Genomic DNA, 20,471 nt, shown 5'->3' with positions numbered 1-20,471 from the left:
CAAGGGTGATTTATTACACTGCTGATTTAAGGTAGGAAATCACAATGGTTTGATGCTTCAAAAAAGGATTGAAAATAATTTTAGAAACTATCACGGTCCTTAATGGCCTGGCTGGTTGCTGGAAAGAAACTGGCTAAAAAGTCTATATACTTTATTCCACATGTATGGCATTCAATGTGTACTTTTCAGTATCAGAATAGTAAGCCCTGCAGCTCCATTACATAGCAAAAGACAAAAAATATATGCATTCCCCCAAAATGGAAAAAAAAATATATATTCTCAACAAAACATGCCCGTTCAGATGAACCCTATCAAGTAATTCACATGGTTACAGAGAAGAAAAATGTGGTACATTGAGAAGAATAGTTTCACCTGTCTTAACACCTTCTCTACCGAGCATTCATCGTTAACAAAATAAGAAGCACAACTTTTATCTGGAACATTTTTTTCCTAGTTTGTTGCAAAATTGCTTCAAACTGGGGTTTTTCTTTTCTTTTGGATCAACAGCAAAAACGGATGTGGGAAAGGCTTAACTTGATGGATAAATGTCTCTTTTCAGTTATGTAGCTATGTAACATAGGATTCAGTGTCTACATTTTGGTTCAGCGATACTTAATTTTTTACATTTTACATCCACACATGTCCACATTAGTATAGTTTATCAAAAATAGGCATATGTACTACTGAAGACTGATGTAATCTCTGCAATGAGTTTCCTAATATAAACACCTGTGCAACAAATATTGATTTAAGCCCACATATCTTTCTCCATACACTAGAACATAGTGGAAGGAAAGAGGAAGTCATAATAAAGCTTTTTTAGGCAAAAGTGACCTTGCCACTGGTTTTGGAGGGGACTACTTGCTAGCCTTATACCCTGTGACTATGGCCCCTGCAATAGACCTGGCTAAAATACTTCAAACAGGCTCTGTTTGTGCAATTGGAACTATGGGATTTGCTTACCGAACAACCATACGAACAGAGACCACCCTGGAGCTTGTTAACACCTATTAACAACTTGGAAGGTTTCTCACCGCGGTGTAATTGTTCATCTGGGTGGCCGCGATTCCTATGAACAACCAAGAGGTGGCAGCCATCTTGTTCGCAAGAACGCAGGCAGCGGTGTTTGGGCATGAATCTCATGGAACTGAAATCGGATACAGAAACTCCCGAACACCGCTGGACTTCCATCATCGCCTGCGTTCGTTTCTATTCAGCTTAGAAGGGCACTGTTCGGTGAGATCATTCATCTGGATGAAGGGAACAAGCTCCAGGGTAAGACTATTGACTTTGTTTGGTAGTTTGTTCATTTGAAAACTACCGAACTAGACCGGCCACAAGCCCCGATTCTCTGGTACTGTTTTGGGCATGGGACCATGCGTGCGGTCGGTCAAAAATAAGACTTCCAAGAAATTCCTGAACCCATGAACTGATGTGGGTGATTTTTGGATATGTTGTTCACCCAGATCAGGGCTATCAGGGATATGTTGTGTTTTGGGGTACTTATGGGACTTTATAAAATATGTGTTTTTTCTGCCTGGAGATAATTGAGTTACAAACAGTACTTTACTCAATTATCTCACAGGCAGAGGGGAGGGATTGTATGTTTGTTATGGGAGTGTCGTACATTTAATTACTGTTCTGATTGGTTTGTAAGTTTTGTGTACCTGTCCCCAACAAGGTCCATGTGGGTGTATCCCTTGCATGGGGACTTGCATAAAAGTCCAGTATGGCTCCCATTAAAACAGACTTACTTCACCCTCAATCTAGAGTCTTGTCTCTTATTGGGGGAAACTGCTATAAAGTTATCACTACTAGCGGTTCCTTCTGCACTCTTGGAGGAGAGGTTCCCTCACTGGAAGCTGGATCCTGGTCTTGGGTCCTGGATGGTTGGAGGATTGCGAGACCCCAACAAAGCTGCGGAAGTTCATGGGGTCTATGGTGCTTATAGTGTCTGGTGCGATGGTTATGGTCCTCAGTGCCAGCTAGGAAGCGGTCCTTAGTGGAGGTACCCAGCCGGGGTACAGGGAGCTCTATTACACTTTTAATTTAGTATAACAATAGCTAACTCAATTCCATATATACAGTAGTATAGTAGTATATGTAGTTGTGTGGAAGTGCAAAAAATAATGATACCATTAAACTAGTGAGAATTCAATGGTTATTAGGTACTGTTAAAGTGACATTATGTAATGGAAATAAGATTTTGATTAACGATTTCTCAGACATATTTATCCTCTTCATGACAAAATTGTAGAAAAAGAGATGCCGAAAGCAAAAGTGCTTGCAAAATATATGTGCTTGTGGCAAGGTTTGCATTTCTTGAGGATTTGCACTTTTTAACACAAGTATTCCAGCTAATGTTTTTGAAACCAAAAGAAAATACAAAGCAAACAAAAAGGTACGGACAGCGCTAAACAACTGAACAAAAAAGAATATGTAGGAGGCAGCTGTCAGGATCCTCCCATATCTTCCTTCCGATCGGCCTTGCCCGTATGACTTTGTGTTTCGCCGATCCGACTCCGCCCATGCGTCTTACATTTCACGCTTCTCTTTCAAAAAGAAAGCCACGGCCACATCCAAATTGCTCAATCAATTTGTGCCTCACGCATACCTTGTTACTTTATTCCTGATTGCTGATGGAGCTCTTCTACTTGATTACCTGTGTACCGAGCCTCTCTTGCTTGATCCTGACTATGCAGACATCCCCACTCCCAGATTAGGAACAGACTTAGAAGCATAGAAGCATATTGTGATGGCAGATAAGAACCATTTGGCACATCTAGTCTTCCCAATTTTCTAAATACTTTCATTAGTCCCTGGCCTTATCTTATAGCTAGGATAGCCTTATGCCTATCCCATGTATGCTTAAACTCCTTTACAGCTGGAAGGCTATTCCATGCATCCACTACCCTCTCAGTAAAGTTATACTTCCTGATATTTTTAAACCTTTGCCACTCTAATTTAAGACTATGTCCTCTTATTGTGGTAGTTTTGTTGATTCCCTTAAAATATTTAAATGTTTCTAACATTTCTTCCCTGTCTCGTCTTTCTTCCAAGCTATACATGTTAAGTTCATTTAACCTTTCCTTGTAAGTTTTATCCTGCAATCCATGAACCAGTTTAGTAGCCCTTCTCTGAACTCTCTCTAAGGTATCAATATCCTTCTGGAGATACTGTCTCCAGTACTGCATACAATACTCCAAGTGACGCCTCATCAGTTTTCTGTACAATGGCATGAGTACTTCCCTCTTTCATCTGCTAATACCGCTCCCTATACAACAATGCATTCTGCTAGCATTTCCTGCTGCTCTATTACATTGTCTGCCTACCTTTAAGTCATCAGAAATAATCACCCGTAGACCCCTTTCCTCAGATGTTGACGTTAGGACTCTATCAAATATTCTGTACTCTGCCCTTGGGTTTTTACATCCAAGATGCATTATCTTGCACTTATCCACATTAAATGTCAGTTGCCACAACATTTTTCTCGTTTACCTTAATTATTTGCCATTTGGCTTTATCCCTCCTGGAACATCAACCCTGTTACATATTTTAGTATCATCAACAAAAAGACATACCTTACCATCAAGACTGTCTGCAATATCACTAATAAAAATATTAAAGAGAACAAGTCCAAGTACAGATCCCTGAGGTACCCGACTGGTGACAAGACCATGCTTTGAATATACTCCATTGACTACAACTGTAATGATATTGATGTTACAAAGTTTTGGAGTCCAGTAGCCAAATCAGCAATGTTTTCTGCCAGAGGTAGCCACTCGTTACCCAGGTGGTTGAGCCCCTGAGCCTTGAGTGGCCTTCTGGTCTTAAGCAGAGATGGGAGACTGGAACAGAGAGATGATAATCGTAGTGAGGCAAGCCGAGGTCAGTGGGAAGGAGAAGCAGCAAAGTCAAAACGGTCCAAAATCAGCAACAGGTAGGAGAAACAGGAACAAGCTTGATTAGAGAGTACAGGAACCACAATAATCTGGCAAAGGTACAGAGACAGGAAGTGGCTTTTATAGGCCAAGAACCAGACACATGACCAGACACAGCTGAAGAGACTTGTCACTGATACCAATGCTGTAGAGTCAAGGATATCAGATCTCCGGTACATTTGCAAAAGGCAGGCTGGTGTACTGGTAAGGAAGAGGTTTAGCAGCATGTAAACCAGGGTTTGAAACCCAGCAGAGTCAGTTCCTCACAACAACCTTCTGTTGCCTGTCACTCAGTCACTGCCTTACCCATTCAACAATATTGGAATCCAGACTTAAAGATTGCAGTTTATTGATAAGCCTTCTATGTGCAACAATGTCAAAAGCCTTACTAAAATCTAGGTAAGCAATGTACTGCACCACCCTGATCTAATATTTTAGTTACTCAATCAAAAAAATCAATAAGATTAGTTTGACATAATCTCCCTGAAGTAAACCGATGTTGTCTCTGATCTTGAAATCCATGTGATTTTAGATGTTCAAAAATCCTATCCTATCCTAACATGGTTTCCATTACTTTCCCCACTACTGAAGTAAGGCTTACTGGCCTATAGTTACCCAACTCCTCCCTACTACCTTTCTTGTGAATGGGCACAACATTCACTAACTTCCAATCTTCTGGGACTACTCCTGTTAACAATGATTGGTTAAATAAATCTGTTAATGGTTTTGCTGGTACAACACTAAGCTCTTTTAATAACTTTGGGTGTATTCCATCAGGTCCCATTGACTTAATTGTCTTTACTTTTGACAGTTGAAATAGAACCTTTTCTTCTGTAAATTCATGTATGACTCATTTGTCCTCTTTCCTAACTGAGGCCCCTTTCCTTCATTTTCATCTGTACATACTGAATACAAATATTCATTGAGACAGTCAGCTAGACCTTTATCCTCTTCTACATACCTTTCTTCTTTTGTTTTTAATCTATTTAATCCTTGTTTTACTTTCCTTTTCTCATTTACGTATCTAAACAACATTGTGTCACCTTTTTTACTGACTGTGCAATTTTCTCTTCTGCACTGACTGTGCAATTTTCTCTTCCAAAGAACTTTCCCACGCTGTGTAAAATGACTGTGTAAAATGACAGTAGGTCCTCCCCCCACATTCTTATTTATGGCCCTCACCCACCACTCAGAGGTGGGGGCCGGGGGAGAGGACAGTAGGTCCCCCCCTTATTGTTATTTAGGGCCCCCACCTGCCGCGCAGGAGTGGGGGCCGGGAGGGAGGACAGTAGGTCCCCCCCTTATTGTTCTTTAGGGCCCCAACCAGCCGCTCAGGGGTGGGGGCTGGGGGGGAGGACAGTAGGTCCACCCCTTATTGTTATTTAGGGCCCCCACCCGCCATGCAGGGGTGGGGGCTGGGGGGGAGGACAGTAGGTCCCCCCTCCACATTCTTATTTAGGGCCCCCACCCACTGCTCAGGGTTGGGGACCGGGGGGGGGAGGACAGTTGGTCCACCCCTTATTGTTATTTAGGGCCCCCACCCGCCATGCAGGGGTGGGGGCTGGGGGGGAGGACAGTAGGTCCCCCCTCCACATTCTTATTTAGGGCCCCCACCCATTGCACAGAGGTGGTGGCAATAGGTTTTTTTTTTTTACATTGAGCAGCCACTGGTATAGCGAGTAGGGGTTGAATTTACTAATACTAAGTAATCTTTACTTAGTATTAGTAAATTTGGCTGAAAGACCAATTTAGGTCTTTCAGCCTTTTGGTAGATAGCTCCCTAATATCGTGGGAATTAGGGAGTTATCTACTAAGCAGCTGCTTATTTTATGTTATTTTAAGTGATTTTCCTATCCACATTTGTTTGCAGGGCACTTGTCCTACTCTTACCCCCATTTTACTTCCTTTTGCAGCCCTCTTGCCCTTTCCAGGACTTTTTTAGAGGCATTTTAGTGCCCAAAGGTTTGGGTGAGTATTGACTTCAATGGGGTTCGGGGTCAAATTCGGGGTCAAGTACGATTCCGAACCCGGACTTTTTCTCAAAGTTCGGCCGAACCCGCTGGACCCGAACAACCAGGTATCTTCTCAACTCTAATTATGAATTCATAAAAGTTACAAACAAGCTTGAGGACACAGGGTACATAATTTATTATATAGAGAATCCTAATGTATACAGAACCCCAACATTGGAAGATAGGCCAAATAGAACAGGGTAGGACAGACCTTAGGTGGCGCACCCCCAGGGAAGCAATTTGCATCACTGAAGATGCTCATAATGGGCAGACCCAACTGTAAGGAAGAGAAGGAATAGCTTGAACAACCAAAGGAGGCATGTCAATCTGGTGTCAATGCACACCAAACTGACTGAAAAATACCAGTCTGGTCCCACACACATGCAGAGAGTGCAGCTGAAGAGTTCTGAGCATGGTGTTTTAGTGTTTTAAGCATTATGCAAGGGCATATAATAGTGTGCTTGTGATATGCTGCCTGTCCCAGCAGTGTGACAGTGACTGTCCTGCCAAAATCTGGACTGTTGGGAGGTCTGGTGTACCAACATACCAAGGAGGTAGAGAATAAAGTACTGGTGGACAGCAATATCTTTACCCCCATCTGATTGTATTGTGCGGCACTGCAGTGTTTATAATAAACATGTCCCCTTTGAAGATCTACTGAATGGCACAACTTGTCATTCAGCAGATACTTTTTGTAATTCAGCAGATAATGTGCCCAGAGTGCTTGAAGTTTGACTAGGTACTTGTCCAGAGCCAGAATACTTAAATAAGAACACAAATTAGTTAGTAGCATGAGATGGAATCCTTAATTAATGAAAATGGTCTGTGATCAGAAGCTGAATGAGTAGCACTGTTCCTAGAAAATACAGCTTTGAATAACATGTCATACCAGTTTTCTTGGTACCACTCCTGAGGTCTTTTCCATAGGTCCACCACTCCAGAAGTCTGGTACCATGTAGCAGAGCAGAGCATTCAAAGTAGAATGTCCTCCTAAAATGTGAGATAAACTGACTTGTTTTGAATGCAATTTTTTCAAGTGACTACAGAATGCTGCATATCTTCTTTGGCATTGTGTCACCAAATGCATGTGATAAAAAAAAGGCCAAGTGTTAGTGACTCCAGGATGACAAGCTATTTTACAAGAGTGAAAATGTGACTGTAACAGATGTCCTGTTCCTGGATATTACTTTCATTTAGCCTGGATCGATATACAAACCAAACCAAACAGATTTGCCCCAGCTGGTTCGTATACCGAATAATAAACCGAACACTTGGACCATCCAAAGCAGTCGTGTGCCACCAATTGATCCAATTGACCTTACAAACACTTGCTCTAACTGCAACACTGAACATTCTAAGTGGTTCACTGGGTGACCGTTAATTCGTATGCACAAACACGTGGTGGTGGCAATCTTGTTTTGTTGAACGCATGCAGCGGTGTTTGGGCGTCTAGTGTATGGAGCTATTTTCGGACTCTCAACATGCCCAAACACTGCTGAGACTTCCAGGATCACCTAGGTTTGTTCCAAATCATCCAAAAGAGGCGGCGTTCGGTGAAACCCAACTCCCGAACAAGGGGCATACGACTAGCTTTCTCACAAACGGTTATTTGAGACATTTTGTTGCATTTGAAGCCCATGAAAGAGACATAGTCCAATTCGATGGAACTATTCTGGAGCCTTATATGAGGTTGGTCAGAAATAACCATCAGATCGGTCAGATCTGGATGATTTTTAGATATTTATTTATTTATTTATAAAATATTTTACCAGGAAAGATACACTAAGATCTCTCTCGTTTTCAGGTATGTCCTGGGTTCACAAAACATTGCATTGTTACATTAGGGTACAATAAAATACAAATACGTTGCTCACCCAGATCGGAGCTATCAGGGGATGTAACAATTGTGGGGATACTATGTGTTTTGGGGTACTTTTGGGGTTCTGTGAAAATACATGTTCTTTTTTGCCTGGAGGTAATTGAGTTCATACAGTAATTGACTCAATTATCTCCCAGGCAGAGGGGAGGGATTGTATGCTATGTGTGGGAGCTTCATACAGTATAACCCTGTTGTTATTGGCTTATAATCTTGTATTGTAGTCCCCAACAACGTCCATGTGGGAGTGCCCCTTGCATGGGGACTGTCGTAAAAGGCCAAATTGGGCACCATTAAAATCAGTCCAGTTTTACCCTCAACATAGAGCCTCGCCTCGTGTTTGTAGGGACCTGCTGTATAAGCTATAACCACTAGCTCTTATCAGAGCTTCACAGCTATACCTACTTCTTCACCGCTTGGATTGATGCTTGGGGATACTTCAGCTCTCTTCACTCTAGGGAGAAAGGACATCTCTGGCGGCTGGAACCCCTCCACTAGCAGGGTGGCCATTACAGTGACAAAAATTTAATTTTTAAAACTTTAGAAGGAGTTTATGGAGGTGCCTCCAATATAACAACTAGAATTTTAAAAGTAGGAGAAGATGCATATTTTCCAAATGAGAAGAATGTGTAGATAAGGTGACAGCTTTGGTGTTATGATTTATTTGTCTGTTCTAAACAAAACAGATAGAAAGGAGACTGATGTAAGCCTCTTTGGGATAGAACAACTTATACTCATAGTTACATAGTTACATAGTTACATAGCTGAAAAGAGACTTGTGTCCATCAAGTTCAGCCTTCCTCACGTATGTTTTTGCTGTTGATCCAAAAGAAGGCAAAAATTACTCTGAATTTAAAGAAACCAATGTCTAAGAGAAATGATTTAGAAGTGTTATGGTGGGACAGCAAATGCCCCAAAGCAAATTACTTCTCCACAATTTATAGCTATAGGGTCTCACTGTTAAATATTAGTACCTTCTTGGGTAATGACTGCACTTTATCTTGCAATAGAGGAGACTTTTTTTATTTTTCTAGCAAACTTTGAATTAACTTAAGATCCATCTATCACCACTTAAGCACAAGTGAACTTTTGAGCTCTTACATATGAAAAAAATGTCAGAAATTACATGAAAGGACGCCCAAGTTAGCATTTTTCAAGTTTACAAAAATAGTTGGGTTTTTTTGTTTTGTTTTTTTAATGAAAGGGTGTTATGGACTCTTTTGTTAACACCCACTGACTACACTCTGCTGAGTTCCCCATTAGTTCTTCTTGAGGGGACTACAATAAGGTATAACACATAAAAAGCTGAGAAAAACACATTCTCCTCCTACATGGTGAATCAGACCATGGCCAAGAAAGTAAAGTTTAGACTCCGAGAGGCCATGGCATTACTGCTGATGGGGGATTGGGGAACAGGACCCGCACCTTCCCTCACTTTGTTCTTGGGACTACAACATAACATTTATTATTATTGAAATATATAGAAATATGAATGTTTATTGTATAAAGTAATAAGCCCAAATAGATGTTTGTGTTGAAACATAAATGGTTCTTGGTGGATTTGCTAGTATTTTAACATTATTGTGTTTAACTTTATAAACCACTGCACATTGCCGGTACACTTGAACAGCATGCACTGGACTAAACATAATAAGAAAACAAAGTATATTTTACCTAAAATCAGTTAACAAAAAAAATCCCTGTCAAACTCTAAATCAGTGAAACAAAGATAGTGTAAGTGGCATTGTGCAACTGAGAGTGGCTAAGCACGTTAGTAACCTAACCACAAGTCTAACACTATGAGCAATTAAACAGGCACAGTTTCCCACTGAAAGTGGCATTTTCAATAGATAGGCAAGAGGAGTTGCTTTTTTTTTTTTTACTGAACAACACATCCTTAAAAACAGGACTTTTCTAGAGTTTTACGGGTCTTTTTTGGTTAACTGATTTTACAGTTAACAAAAAAGACCTGTAAAACTCTAGAAAAACATCTAAAAAATTGTCCAGTTTTTCTTTTGTTTTGTTAAGCTTCTTTTCACTTCCATATTTCAGGTGTATATATTAAGTTTTATTTTAAATTATTGGCCATTTGCACATATTTAGTCTGTTATTTATAGCCATGCATGTGACTCTGTGATTAATCAATTACAGGCAAGAATCTGCTTTCCTGATGTTCATGGATGTCTTCTGAGTGCGGTTTGCATTTGTACTTGTCTGCATTCTGAAAAACTGTAAATCAATGATTCAGAACTGTTGTAACTAACATTGGCAGTGGCTAAGCACAGTATTAAGCTAATCACCAGTCTCACTAGCATCAATCAAACAGGTTATTTATCTCTGACTTAAATTTGTGGTAAGTGCCACTGGCAGCATCTAGGTAGGAACAGCAGTAGCCTAAACCTTAGTGACTACACATGAGATCAATTAAATAGGTTATCTTCATTCAAAGTTGGTGTTAGTGCCACTGACAGAAGCTAAGATGATTGTATTTTTCTTTACAGCCCCCTTCCCTCCCCTCCCCTATTGGTCACTTGATCTGTGAATAAAATTAAAAATTTGCAGGGTTATTTACTAAAGTGAAAACTGCTGGGAATTAAAATTGAATTCATTATGCATTTCAAAATTTAGGCCAAAATCGCTGAATTAAAAAAAAATTTACTTTGAATTCTTACTTAAGCCAATTACCGTATATACTCGAGTATAAGCCGAGGCCCCTAATTTTACCCCAAAAAAACTGGGAAAACTTATTGACTCGAGTATAAGACTAGGGTGGGAAATGCAGCAGCTACTGGTAAATTTCTAAATAAAATTAGATCCTAAAAAAATTATATTAATTGAATATTTATTTACAGTGTGTAGATATAATGAATGCAGCGTGTGTGTGTGTGTATGAGTGCAGTGTGTGTGTATGAGTGCAGCGTGTGTGTATGAGTGCAGCGTGTGTGTATGAGTGCAGCGTGTGTATATGAGTGCAGCGTGTGTATATGAGTGCAGTGTGTGTATATGAATGCAGTGTGTGTGTGCAGTGTGTGTATATGAATGCAGTGTGTGTGTGCAGTGTGTGTATATGAGTGCAGTGTGTGTGTGTGTGTGTGTGCAGCGTGTGTGTGTGAGTGCAGCATGTGTGTGTGAGTGCAGCGTGTGTGTGTATGAGTGCAGCGTGTGTGTGTATGAGTGCAGCGTGTGTATATGAGTGCAGTGTGTGTATGAGTGCAGTGTGTGTGCAGTGTGTGTATGAGTATGTGTGCAGTGTGTGTATGAGTATGTGTGCAGTGTGTGTATATGAGTGCAGTGTGTGTGTGTTGCAGAGCCTTGGTGGGGGGTGGGCAATTTTATTATTATTATTTGTAATTATTTTAATATTTTATTTGATTATTTTTTATTATTCAATTTTATTTAATTATTATTATTGTTTTATTATTTTAATTTTTTTATTGTTATTTTTAATTATTTTATTCTATTTGTAATATTATTATTTTTTTACTTATTAATATTTTATTATTTAGATTTTTTTTGCTTGGTACATGGCAGGAAGGGGGGCTCTCCTTCCCTGGTGGTCCAGTGGCATTGGCAGTTCAGTGGAGGGGAGAGGGGGGCTGTGGGGGCTGCAGAGATCTTACTTACCTCTCCTGCAGCTCCTGTCAGCTCTCTTCTCCTCCGCGCCGTCCATTCAGCTCTTCTGTCAGCTCACATTGTAAGTCTCGCGAGAGCCGCGGCTCTCGCGAGACTTACAGTGGGAGCTGACCGAGGTGCTGAACGGACGGCGCGGAGGAGAAGAGAGCTGACAGGAGCTGCAGGAGAGGTAAGTAAGATCTCTGCAGCCCCCACAGCCCCATTGTCTGTATTATGGCAATGCAAATTGCCATAATACAGACACTGACTCGAGTATAAGCCGAGTTGGGGTTTTTCAGCACAAAAAATGTGCTGAAAAACTCGGCTTATACTCGAGTATATACGGTAAATCCTGTCGGTGACTGTCCTGCCCTCAATCTTTTTTTACACCTCTTGATTGGACTGCAGATACATCCCACATCATTGGGCTAACCTCTTGTTGATTGTGGCAAACTGAGCTGCTTATTTGCATTCCCCCCCCCCCAAAAAAAAACAAAAAAATCAGCTTCTTCTCTATTCTGTTCCCTTTTTTTGCCACGAGGAAAGGAAGTACAAATCCTGAACCAGCTCATACTGATCATGCTCGTGCATCATACTATTTGTTTGCCAGGTTGTACGTCCGTATGGTTATTGGAAGATACAGAATTCGGCTGATCTACCAATTAGCCAAAATTCAGACAAATTGTAAAAAAAAGTCTAGTAAAGATTGTGAAAATCACAAAAAAAAAGACTAGTGAAGATTGTGTACATTACTATTCTCAAGTTGGGCTCATAAACTAATCTACACTTAAGCTGCATTTATTAATAGTATACTTATTTTGTTTACAATTGCCATAGATTTTCTGTTAGTTTTGTAGGTGTTCTGGATTATCTGCTGACTTTATCTCTACTCTATATCATAAATAGAGCTTGATTTGCTTTGCTTTTTAGTAGCTGATCTACCTGCATATCAAATGGGCTTTTAATGGTGACCACAAATCCCCGTATTTATAGATAGCATGATTTATTTGTGTTGTAGATTAGCCCAAGCAAGAACCATATTGTTGAGTCGAGTAGAGAATGTCTAAAAAATTAGTTTTTAATCAATGCCTATCAGATTTAGAAAACCTCTAAAATTAACAGGATCACCATCATATCTTTGTGATTTTACTACACTAACATATATTTTTTTCCCTTGAGTCACGTCAGTTAACCAGGAATATCATGAAAGGCATACACTAGGGTTTCATGGATAAAGGGAGTAGTAGGGACCAGAAGAATCTGGAGTGTTTGAGCGAACTGGTCCATGTCTTGCTCCAATTCCTAAATACATGCATCGCAAGAAGCAAACTGGCCTGCATTAGCTTAATCCATGGACCTCTGGTACTGTAATCACTTATATAATAAGTAACAACTGTAATAATGTATTGAATTTTACTCTCTACAGACAGACCTAACACAAAACAGTGGAGAAACATAAAGACACATGATAGAGAGATGTACTTCTGATCCCTATAATGGCTGGGCTTTATATGATAATGTCAGATATGGTAAAAAGAAAAAGTCCCAAATATGATAAGTGTAGTTGGAAAACAAATACGTCAGAATGCCAGATATATCCATAAAACAAAGTCAGGCCAAGGTCAGAAATATCAAATCAGCTAATTGCACAAGCTGCGACAGAACCAAAATTAAGAATAATTAAAAATAATGTGCTACGGGAATGGCTAGAAAAGCATAAGGGTGCTGTAAAAAGGACTAAGGGAGTTTAAATAGCCTTAAATTTGGCTGATGTTTGGCATAATCTGGCTATGATGAAATTCACTTCTGTCCATATGTGGTCACTGTAGTATTTGTCCAAAAGACAACATAGCATTTCAGGTTTTAGAGGAGATTCCAAGGGTATGAGCAGTTTTGGACTGATATCTGAAGTGCAGATGGAATTCTAAAAGGTTAAAAGAGAGAGGCAAGTTGAAAAATTAGACAAACGACTGATAGAGAGGTAGCTATGGAAAGATTAGAAGGCACACAATAAAATTAGAGTAATTGAAATGCCACAAGTCAAGAGTGTCTTCACTCCATGGCAGTTGTGAGAACCAGAAGCAGGCTAACTAGACATGGAAAGAGGGAGAACAATTGAGAAAGACACTACTTGAGTGGTTGGGCCAGAGAGAGACTGGGGAAAATGGGGAACCAACACTTAAAAAATAAACTGGGAAAACATGTACATACATTAATTTGATTTGCAACTTAGTTTTGAATGTCTGGAATTGTGCATATGAGATTAAATAAAAATGCTTACACATAGTAAGTCAAGTGTGTACTTACTCACATCCCTTAACATGTAAACATTCTCACTCCATCTATTCTAGATCCACGTATAACAATTAGAGATGTCCCGAACAGTTGCAGGCATCTTTAAAAATAGTTTCTAAATTACTTAAATGCATTGTTATTAGAGATGTCCCGAGCAGATCGCCGGGAACTGTTCGCCGGCAAACATAGTTTGTTCACGGTCGCCGCGGCGGGCGAACATATGCGATGTTCGGTCCGCCTCCTATTCGTCATCATTGAGTAAACTTTGACCCTGTACCTCACAGTCAGCAGACACATTCCAGCCAATCAGCAGCAGACCCTCCCTTCCAGACCCTCCCACCTCCATGACGAACAGGGGGCGGACCGAACATTGCCTATGTTCGCCCGCCGTGGCGACCGTGAACAAGCTATGTTTGCCGGCGAACAGTTCCCGGCGATCTGCTCGGGACATCTCTAATAACAATGCATTTACGTAATTTAGAAACTATTTTTAAAGATGCCTGCAACTGTACAGTGGTAACAAATATAAATTTGATGTAAAATGCTAATTTATGATTTTGTAGTTTGCATTAGATATTGAAAAATCAATATTCTTTATTTACATATCAAAGAAAATAATAAATACACCACTTTTCATACCTTACCTGGAAATAGGCTTTATTGAACATAGCTGTAAAAGTATTGAGTTTTTTTTTCCAGTTGAATAACTGAAACTGCACAAACAGTACTACAGAATTGAAAATAAAATTAAAAAAAAAATCAAACCTGGTCATTGTTTGTACTACATTGCCTTGTGCTTCTTATTTCAATATTTTCTGAGATAATATAGATTTTTATTTGTATTTTAGCCAAATTTCTTGCATAACATTTTTAACCATCAGGTGTTTTAGAGAACATAAGAGAATAATAATCTGTAGACAAAATTATTTTTTTAAATGAAGTTAAGTGTTTAGATAATTTAAACCAAAAAAATCAAATATTCATAGCCAACAATATAAGGGACAGGTACAATGCATTGAAAAAGTGGCTGGTAAAGGTATGATATTTAATCAGGTAGCTCAGTCATTTTTACAGTTTTATGCAAAATTGTGTTTTCTTTTTTCAAACTTGCCAAAATAAAATACTATGGCTGCACATAGTCTGATTATTGGGCAGAGGCGTATAACCTTAGAATTTTAAAACGAAGACTATTATTCAGACCCTAAGGTCACACACGCTGCAGTCTTCAGTTCTCATGTTTTTTTTTCTTCTGACAATCAGACTGATTTCATTTCAAATGTAGATAAGAGTAAGAAATGATTTTCCTAAAAAAGGCAAAAACAAAATAAATAGTCTGTGAGAAATCTGGCAACTTCTCAAACTACATCAAGTATTTAGTAATCTGAAAAGTTGCTTCCTCCAACTGTAGATTAAGATATAAGATACTAGACAAGAAGGCCATGGCTGTTTTAAAATGTGAAAGAACGAAAATTGTGTTCAAATAGTTTATGTGGCTACTTAAGTCCATGTTCTTCATATAGCATATTTCTCATCTGGCCTGTGGTTCTTTCTTGTGGGTTGAAGGTTGATTATAAAATAGTTTTTTTCTTTATCTTTTTTTTATTTTTTTTAACACTTTTCCATGAACCACTCACAGCAGTGCAAGCTCGTTTAGCTAGCATTTTTTTTTAATCAGGCTTGTTTAATTGAAGGCACTTAGTTTCCTGGCAATTTACAAAAGGTGATGGTTTGGTTTCTCAATCACAACAGATGACTTTGTGACTTGGTCTCAATGATGGTAAGAAACAAGATCCCGTAGCCAGGTGGAGCTTGTAGACTGGCTGCTCTGCTTGGAGATAAAAGCATGCAAAAAAGGGCATAAGCATCCCTTTTCATTGGCAAAGCTTTGATAAAATGATGCACTTATTCTACTGTGGTTTGAGATTAGAAATGGTGGCAGCCAAGGCAAAAAAGGCTATTTCATTGTATTCCATACTCAAAACCTTCTTGGATTTAAAATAAATGCCAGCTCTTCGTGTACCCTGTTAACTGTGAGGTTTAGGTTGGCAGGCCATTAGGTGTCCATGGTAACAAGTAAACTCTATTCATTTGAAACAAAACCAGCCATGACGTTGTGCTTTGACAAGGATTTTCAGAACTCCTTTTTATAGAGAAAGGGTAATCAGACACTGTTTTCATTATAACCATAGAAGCACTGTAGGATCTCCTGATTTTCTGGGGTCGTGTAAAGTTTGAAATAACATATATCCAATTTTCCAATAATTCCCAGTGCCCTAGTTGTGGAATCTTTGGTAGTTTGTTTCTAAGATGTCCGTTTACAAAGACTCTTTCTTCATACGAGTTCCTACTGAATCTTTTGTAGCCTCTGCCGGTATATGGTCACCTTTGATGACTTAAAACAGACAGTAAAAGGAAAATTGGATACAACCATATATGTACTAATGTCCCAAGAACTCCAGATGGTGGAACTAAAAGGGCAAAGAAACAAAAAAAATACAAAACAGTTATTCACATCATTGCTTAACCAACATCACCGATATAAACAATGTATACATGCTGGGAATGTGTTTATTTCCTTAATTTAATATTGACTATCGTAATCTGATGAAACAAAAATAGAAGAAAATTAAACAAATCATCAATCCATCTCTCCCTCTCGTTCTCTCTCTAAGACACTTTTAAAAGTTTTACTTTTTTTTTCTAACTTGCTGTGATAATAGATTAGTCAACATTGATTTGAACAATACTGACCTTAGTTTGAAAAGAATTATACTGTGTATCTTTGTAAAAATTGGTAGAATAATGTACAATACAAAATTGTTACAAAGTGCAATATGAAAGGCTGTGTTCCACACATTTAAAAAAAAAAAAAAAAAAAAAAATCTAAATAAAAACCTTTTTGTGATAATAGGGTAAATGACATTGACCTGAACAAATGAACAAAGTACATTTAACACTGTGTACAAAATCCAAGGATGTATTTTGCACACATTTATTTTTGGTTGATACCCATTTATGATAACAGAGTGACATTTTAACACTGACCCTGACAAAACAGGTCTTTGGTTGAAAATACTTATGTTGTTTCAATGTTATAAGTTATTGAAATAATGAACCAAGAATGTATTCACTAAATATTAAGCGACCATGATTGAATAACTGTCCTGAAGTATATTAGCTAAATATTCAAGTTGGAAAATAATCTCTGTGCGATATTTGTCTTCATTTTACAAGTTATTTTTTACTGTTTTATTAATTGAGATATTGGAAGTGGCTGCTTTTTTTTACAGGACTGTAGTAATTATGATTATTTATTTATTTATAAAATATTTTACCAGGAAAGATACATTGACATTTCTCTCGTTTTCAAGTATGTCCTGGGTCCACAAAACATTGCTTTGATACACAGGGTACAATAAAATACAAAAACAATATTAATACACAATATATACAAATTTTAACATAAAACAGGTTGGAAATATATAATCACCTATGACACGTGCATTCTGTTTTGAGGTATGTAGAGAGGAATCTCTTAAAGGACTTTAGGCTTGGGGAAGATTTAAAAGTATGTGGGAGGTTGTTCCATAATTGCGGTGCTCTGTAGGAAAAGGAGGATTGGGCTGCTTTCTTTTTGTATTGAGATTGACTAAATAAAGTGCTGGTACTGGATCGGAGGTTATAGAAGGTGGGAACAGCCGAGGAGAGCATTCTGCTCAGGTAGGACGGGAGCTTCCCAGAAAAGCCCTTAAACACAAGGCTGGAAAGATGAAGGGTGCGTCTGGATTCCAGCGACAACCAGTTTAGTTCTTTTAGCATGTCACAATGGTGGGTCCTAAAATTACATTATAGTACAAATCGGCAGAACTAGTTATACAATGTATTGAGTTTATTAAGGTGGGATTGCTGTGTAGGTGCATATACTGCATCCCCATAATCAATGATTGGCATCAGCATTTGCTGTACAATCTTTTCAGTAACACTTTAATCTAGTGATCTTTAAGAGGTGTATCAGTGTCATTTCAAGATTTCTTTAGGGATTGTTTTTTATTTGTAAATTTATGTTTATTTAAGTAATCTTTCAAACGGAAACAACAACAATGGAAACAAGTTGTGAAAGACTGCCAGGTACCTGTGAAGTTGATTAGGTCATTGAACAGGTCAAGATATGTAGATCTCCAAATAGTGAAATAGGAGACTATTTTCCCCATACTTACCTATTAGCAAATAGTGAAAAATGGAACTGTGTTTAAGCAGACTTTAATCAGATCAGAGATGAGGCAATGTTTTGGCTCTGCTATTGAGCCGTTATCAAATCTCGATAAAGTCTCACTATCACAGCCAAAATGTTATTTAAGCTCTGATCTGACTACAGATTACAATTATACAAAATTACACTTCAGTTTGAGTTCCCGGCTGTCATGGTGTTATGCCTCTTCATATCACCCAGACTATGTACATATATACATTTTTAAAATTTATTCTGGGAGTTGGTGCTTAAGTAAGAGTTGATCCCACAACCTTACGTCCTACCTTTTCTCCATATACATATATATAAAGAAATTTGTGGATATGCATAGTGTTTATGTCTTTTTCTACTCATTATATTATAGTCATATTCTAATAAAAAAATCTATTAATTAGTCAAAACTAAAACTTTTCTGCACTTTCTCATAATGAAGAAAACCAGAGAATATAAGAACACTAAGAACTGGGTAAAAACTCAGTAGCTGACCTTTCGGTAGTACCTGCTCAGTTTTCAAATAGTTTTTTTGCTTATTTGCCATTATAGAGACATCTTATATCATTTTCATATCAGACTGATACCACTCATAAGGGCAGCCCCGATTCAAAAAGCAGGCAAGCTCAGTCTGTATGAGAGATTCAGCAACCACAGACAATCATTTTAGCTTCCATCAGATTACATCAGTGATTTGTAGGTGAAGCCCCTCTAGGTACAGTGAATGTGTGGCTCACATCTGGAGTTTCCTTTTAAATTAAAGGGACATTATAGTCACCAAAACAAATTTAGCTTAATGAAGCAGTTTTGGTGTATAGATCATGCCCCTGCAGTCGTACTGCTCAATTCTCTGTAATTTAGGAGTTTAATCACTGTTTATATAGCCCTATCCATACCTCCTTGTATGTGACATGCACAGCCTTCCTAAACACTTCCTGTAAAGAGACATCTAATGTTTATACTTCCTTTATTGCTAATTCTGTTTAATTTTGAATTTTGTGTCTCCTGCACTGTTAATAGATTGCTAGACCTTGCCGGAGCCTCCTGTATCTGATCAAAGTTAAATTTGCAGAGATAAAAACTTTTAAAGTAAGTTAACATGTATTTGAAAATGAAAACATATTTTTTTCATGCAGGCTGTGTCAGTCACAGCTAGGGGAGGTGTAGCTAAAGGTGATTTAACTTCTAAATAGCAGAACATTGCTAAAGTTGTTTTGGTGACCATAGTGTTCCTTAAGGAGACCCCAAACAAACCTAACTGACCTAACTGTATATATTTGCATAACATTTTTTTAAACGTACTTATTTCATTTTTTTTTTTAAAGCTTTATTGAAGTATATTGATGCAGGTACATGAGAAAAATACGTGTTCTCAAATACATCATGGATCAAAACATTGTTAGATTAACAGATTATGAATAAATACATAGAAATAGTGTGGATTCAGCGTAGAGAAAGACATAATAATACAAATAGGGTTCTAGTTAACATTAAGAGGTACACTCTGCTTGTGTATGTGTGCTCTGTCTTGGTACGATTAAAATGGAGGTACACATACGTCAGACCCAGATAAAACTAAGTCTATAGTTGACGTATTATCTGTGTAACACTTGATAACAGAGAGAGACAGCTTAATCAGATGCAATTTAGCTCTTTCGCTTGTCTCAAATGAGGGTGTTATGAAATATAAAAGCGATATATGCAAAAACCTCAAGGGAATATAACAGAATATGAATCTTAATAACAAGGCTCTACACGTGCCCCTCCGTTAAGTCTTCAACAGGAAGGCAATACTCCCTACCGCTCCCATTTCTCCCCAGCCCATCTCCCATGGGACATGACATTTCTCTGGCTCTCTGCTATCCCCCAAGGTTATGAGGAAACAGGATATTTGGGGTAAAGGTGGAGTATGAATGAGAGGTACTTTGGAGTGGAGCAAGGTGAGAAGAAAAAAGGGTGTGGGTGGGGTGGGTGGGGATGGGGAAGGGGGGGCACTAGGACCTAGCTCATCTCTGCATGAATTTTAGCCACGGGTCCCAAATCCTCCTGTATAGGGAGTATTTGTGAGAGGTGGAGAATCCCAGTTCTTCCATGACTCAGATGGAATCTACTTTGTGAATCCATTCCCAGGCAGTGGGCTCTGCATATTTTTTTTCCAGTTTAGTGGGATCAGAAGGTTGGCTGCAGTCAGGAGGTACACAAACAACATCGATGTGTAAAAACTAATGAGTGTAAGTGCTCAATATCTATAACTAGCAGCAAATCAGTAACAGGGGGTTCTCTCCATCATTGTGAAGTGGATAGTAAAGATAACAGACAGGAGGTGATCAGCGCTTAAGATTATATATGCATACGATACAGATGATATTCTTAGTATATGAATCTATAAGTACTGTAGCGGTCACTTCGGATAGTAGAGGGGTATCCACTGCCAGAGACGTCCTTTCCCCAAGTGTGAGTTGTGTTACAGCATTCCAAGTAGTCATCCAAGTAGA

The 20,471-nt window shown here is 38.7% G+C and overlaps 1 protein-coding gene across 2 annotated transcripts in view; it reads right to left on the bottom strand.

Moving 5' to 3' along the window:
• Window positions 1-14,387: 14,387 nt before the first annotated feature.
• Window positions 14,388-20,471, bottom strand: part of MDGA2 (MAM domain containing glycosylphosphatidylinositol anchor 2) — a 793,609-nt gene continuing 787,525 nt past the window's right edge. For both annotated transcript variants that reach the window (XM_063440282.1, XM_063440283.1), the window contains exon 17: window positions 14,388-16,204. In XM_063440282.1, coding sequence (XP_063296352.1) covers window positions 16,116-16,204 — 89 coding nt within the window. In that variant the 3' untranslated portion in view covers window positions 14,388-16,115. The remainder of the gene's footprint in view (window positions 16,205-20,471) is intronic.

This window comes from Pelobates fuscus, chromosome 13 (genome assembly GCF_036172605.1).
Source record: "Pelobates fuscus isolate aPelFus1 chromosome 13, aPelFus1.pri, whole genome shotgun sequence".
In the NCBI taxonomy this organism is placed as follows: Eukaryota; Metazoa; Chordata; class Amphibia; order Anura; family Pelobatidae; genus Pelobates; species Pelobates fuscus.
Note: the sequence above shows the minus strand (reverse complement) of the source record. Positions and strands in the feature narration are given on the sequence as shown.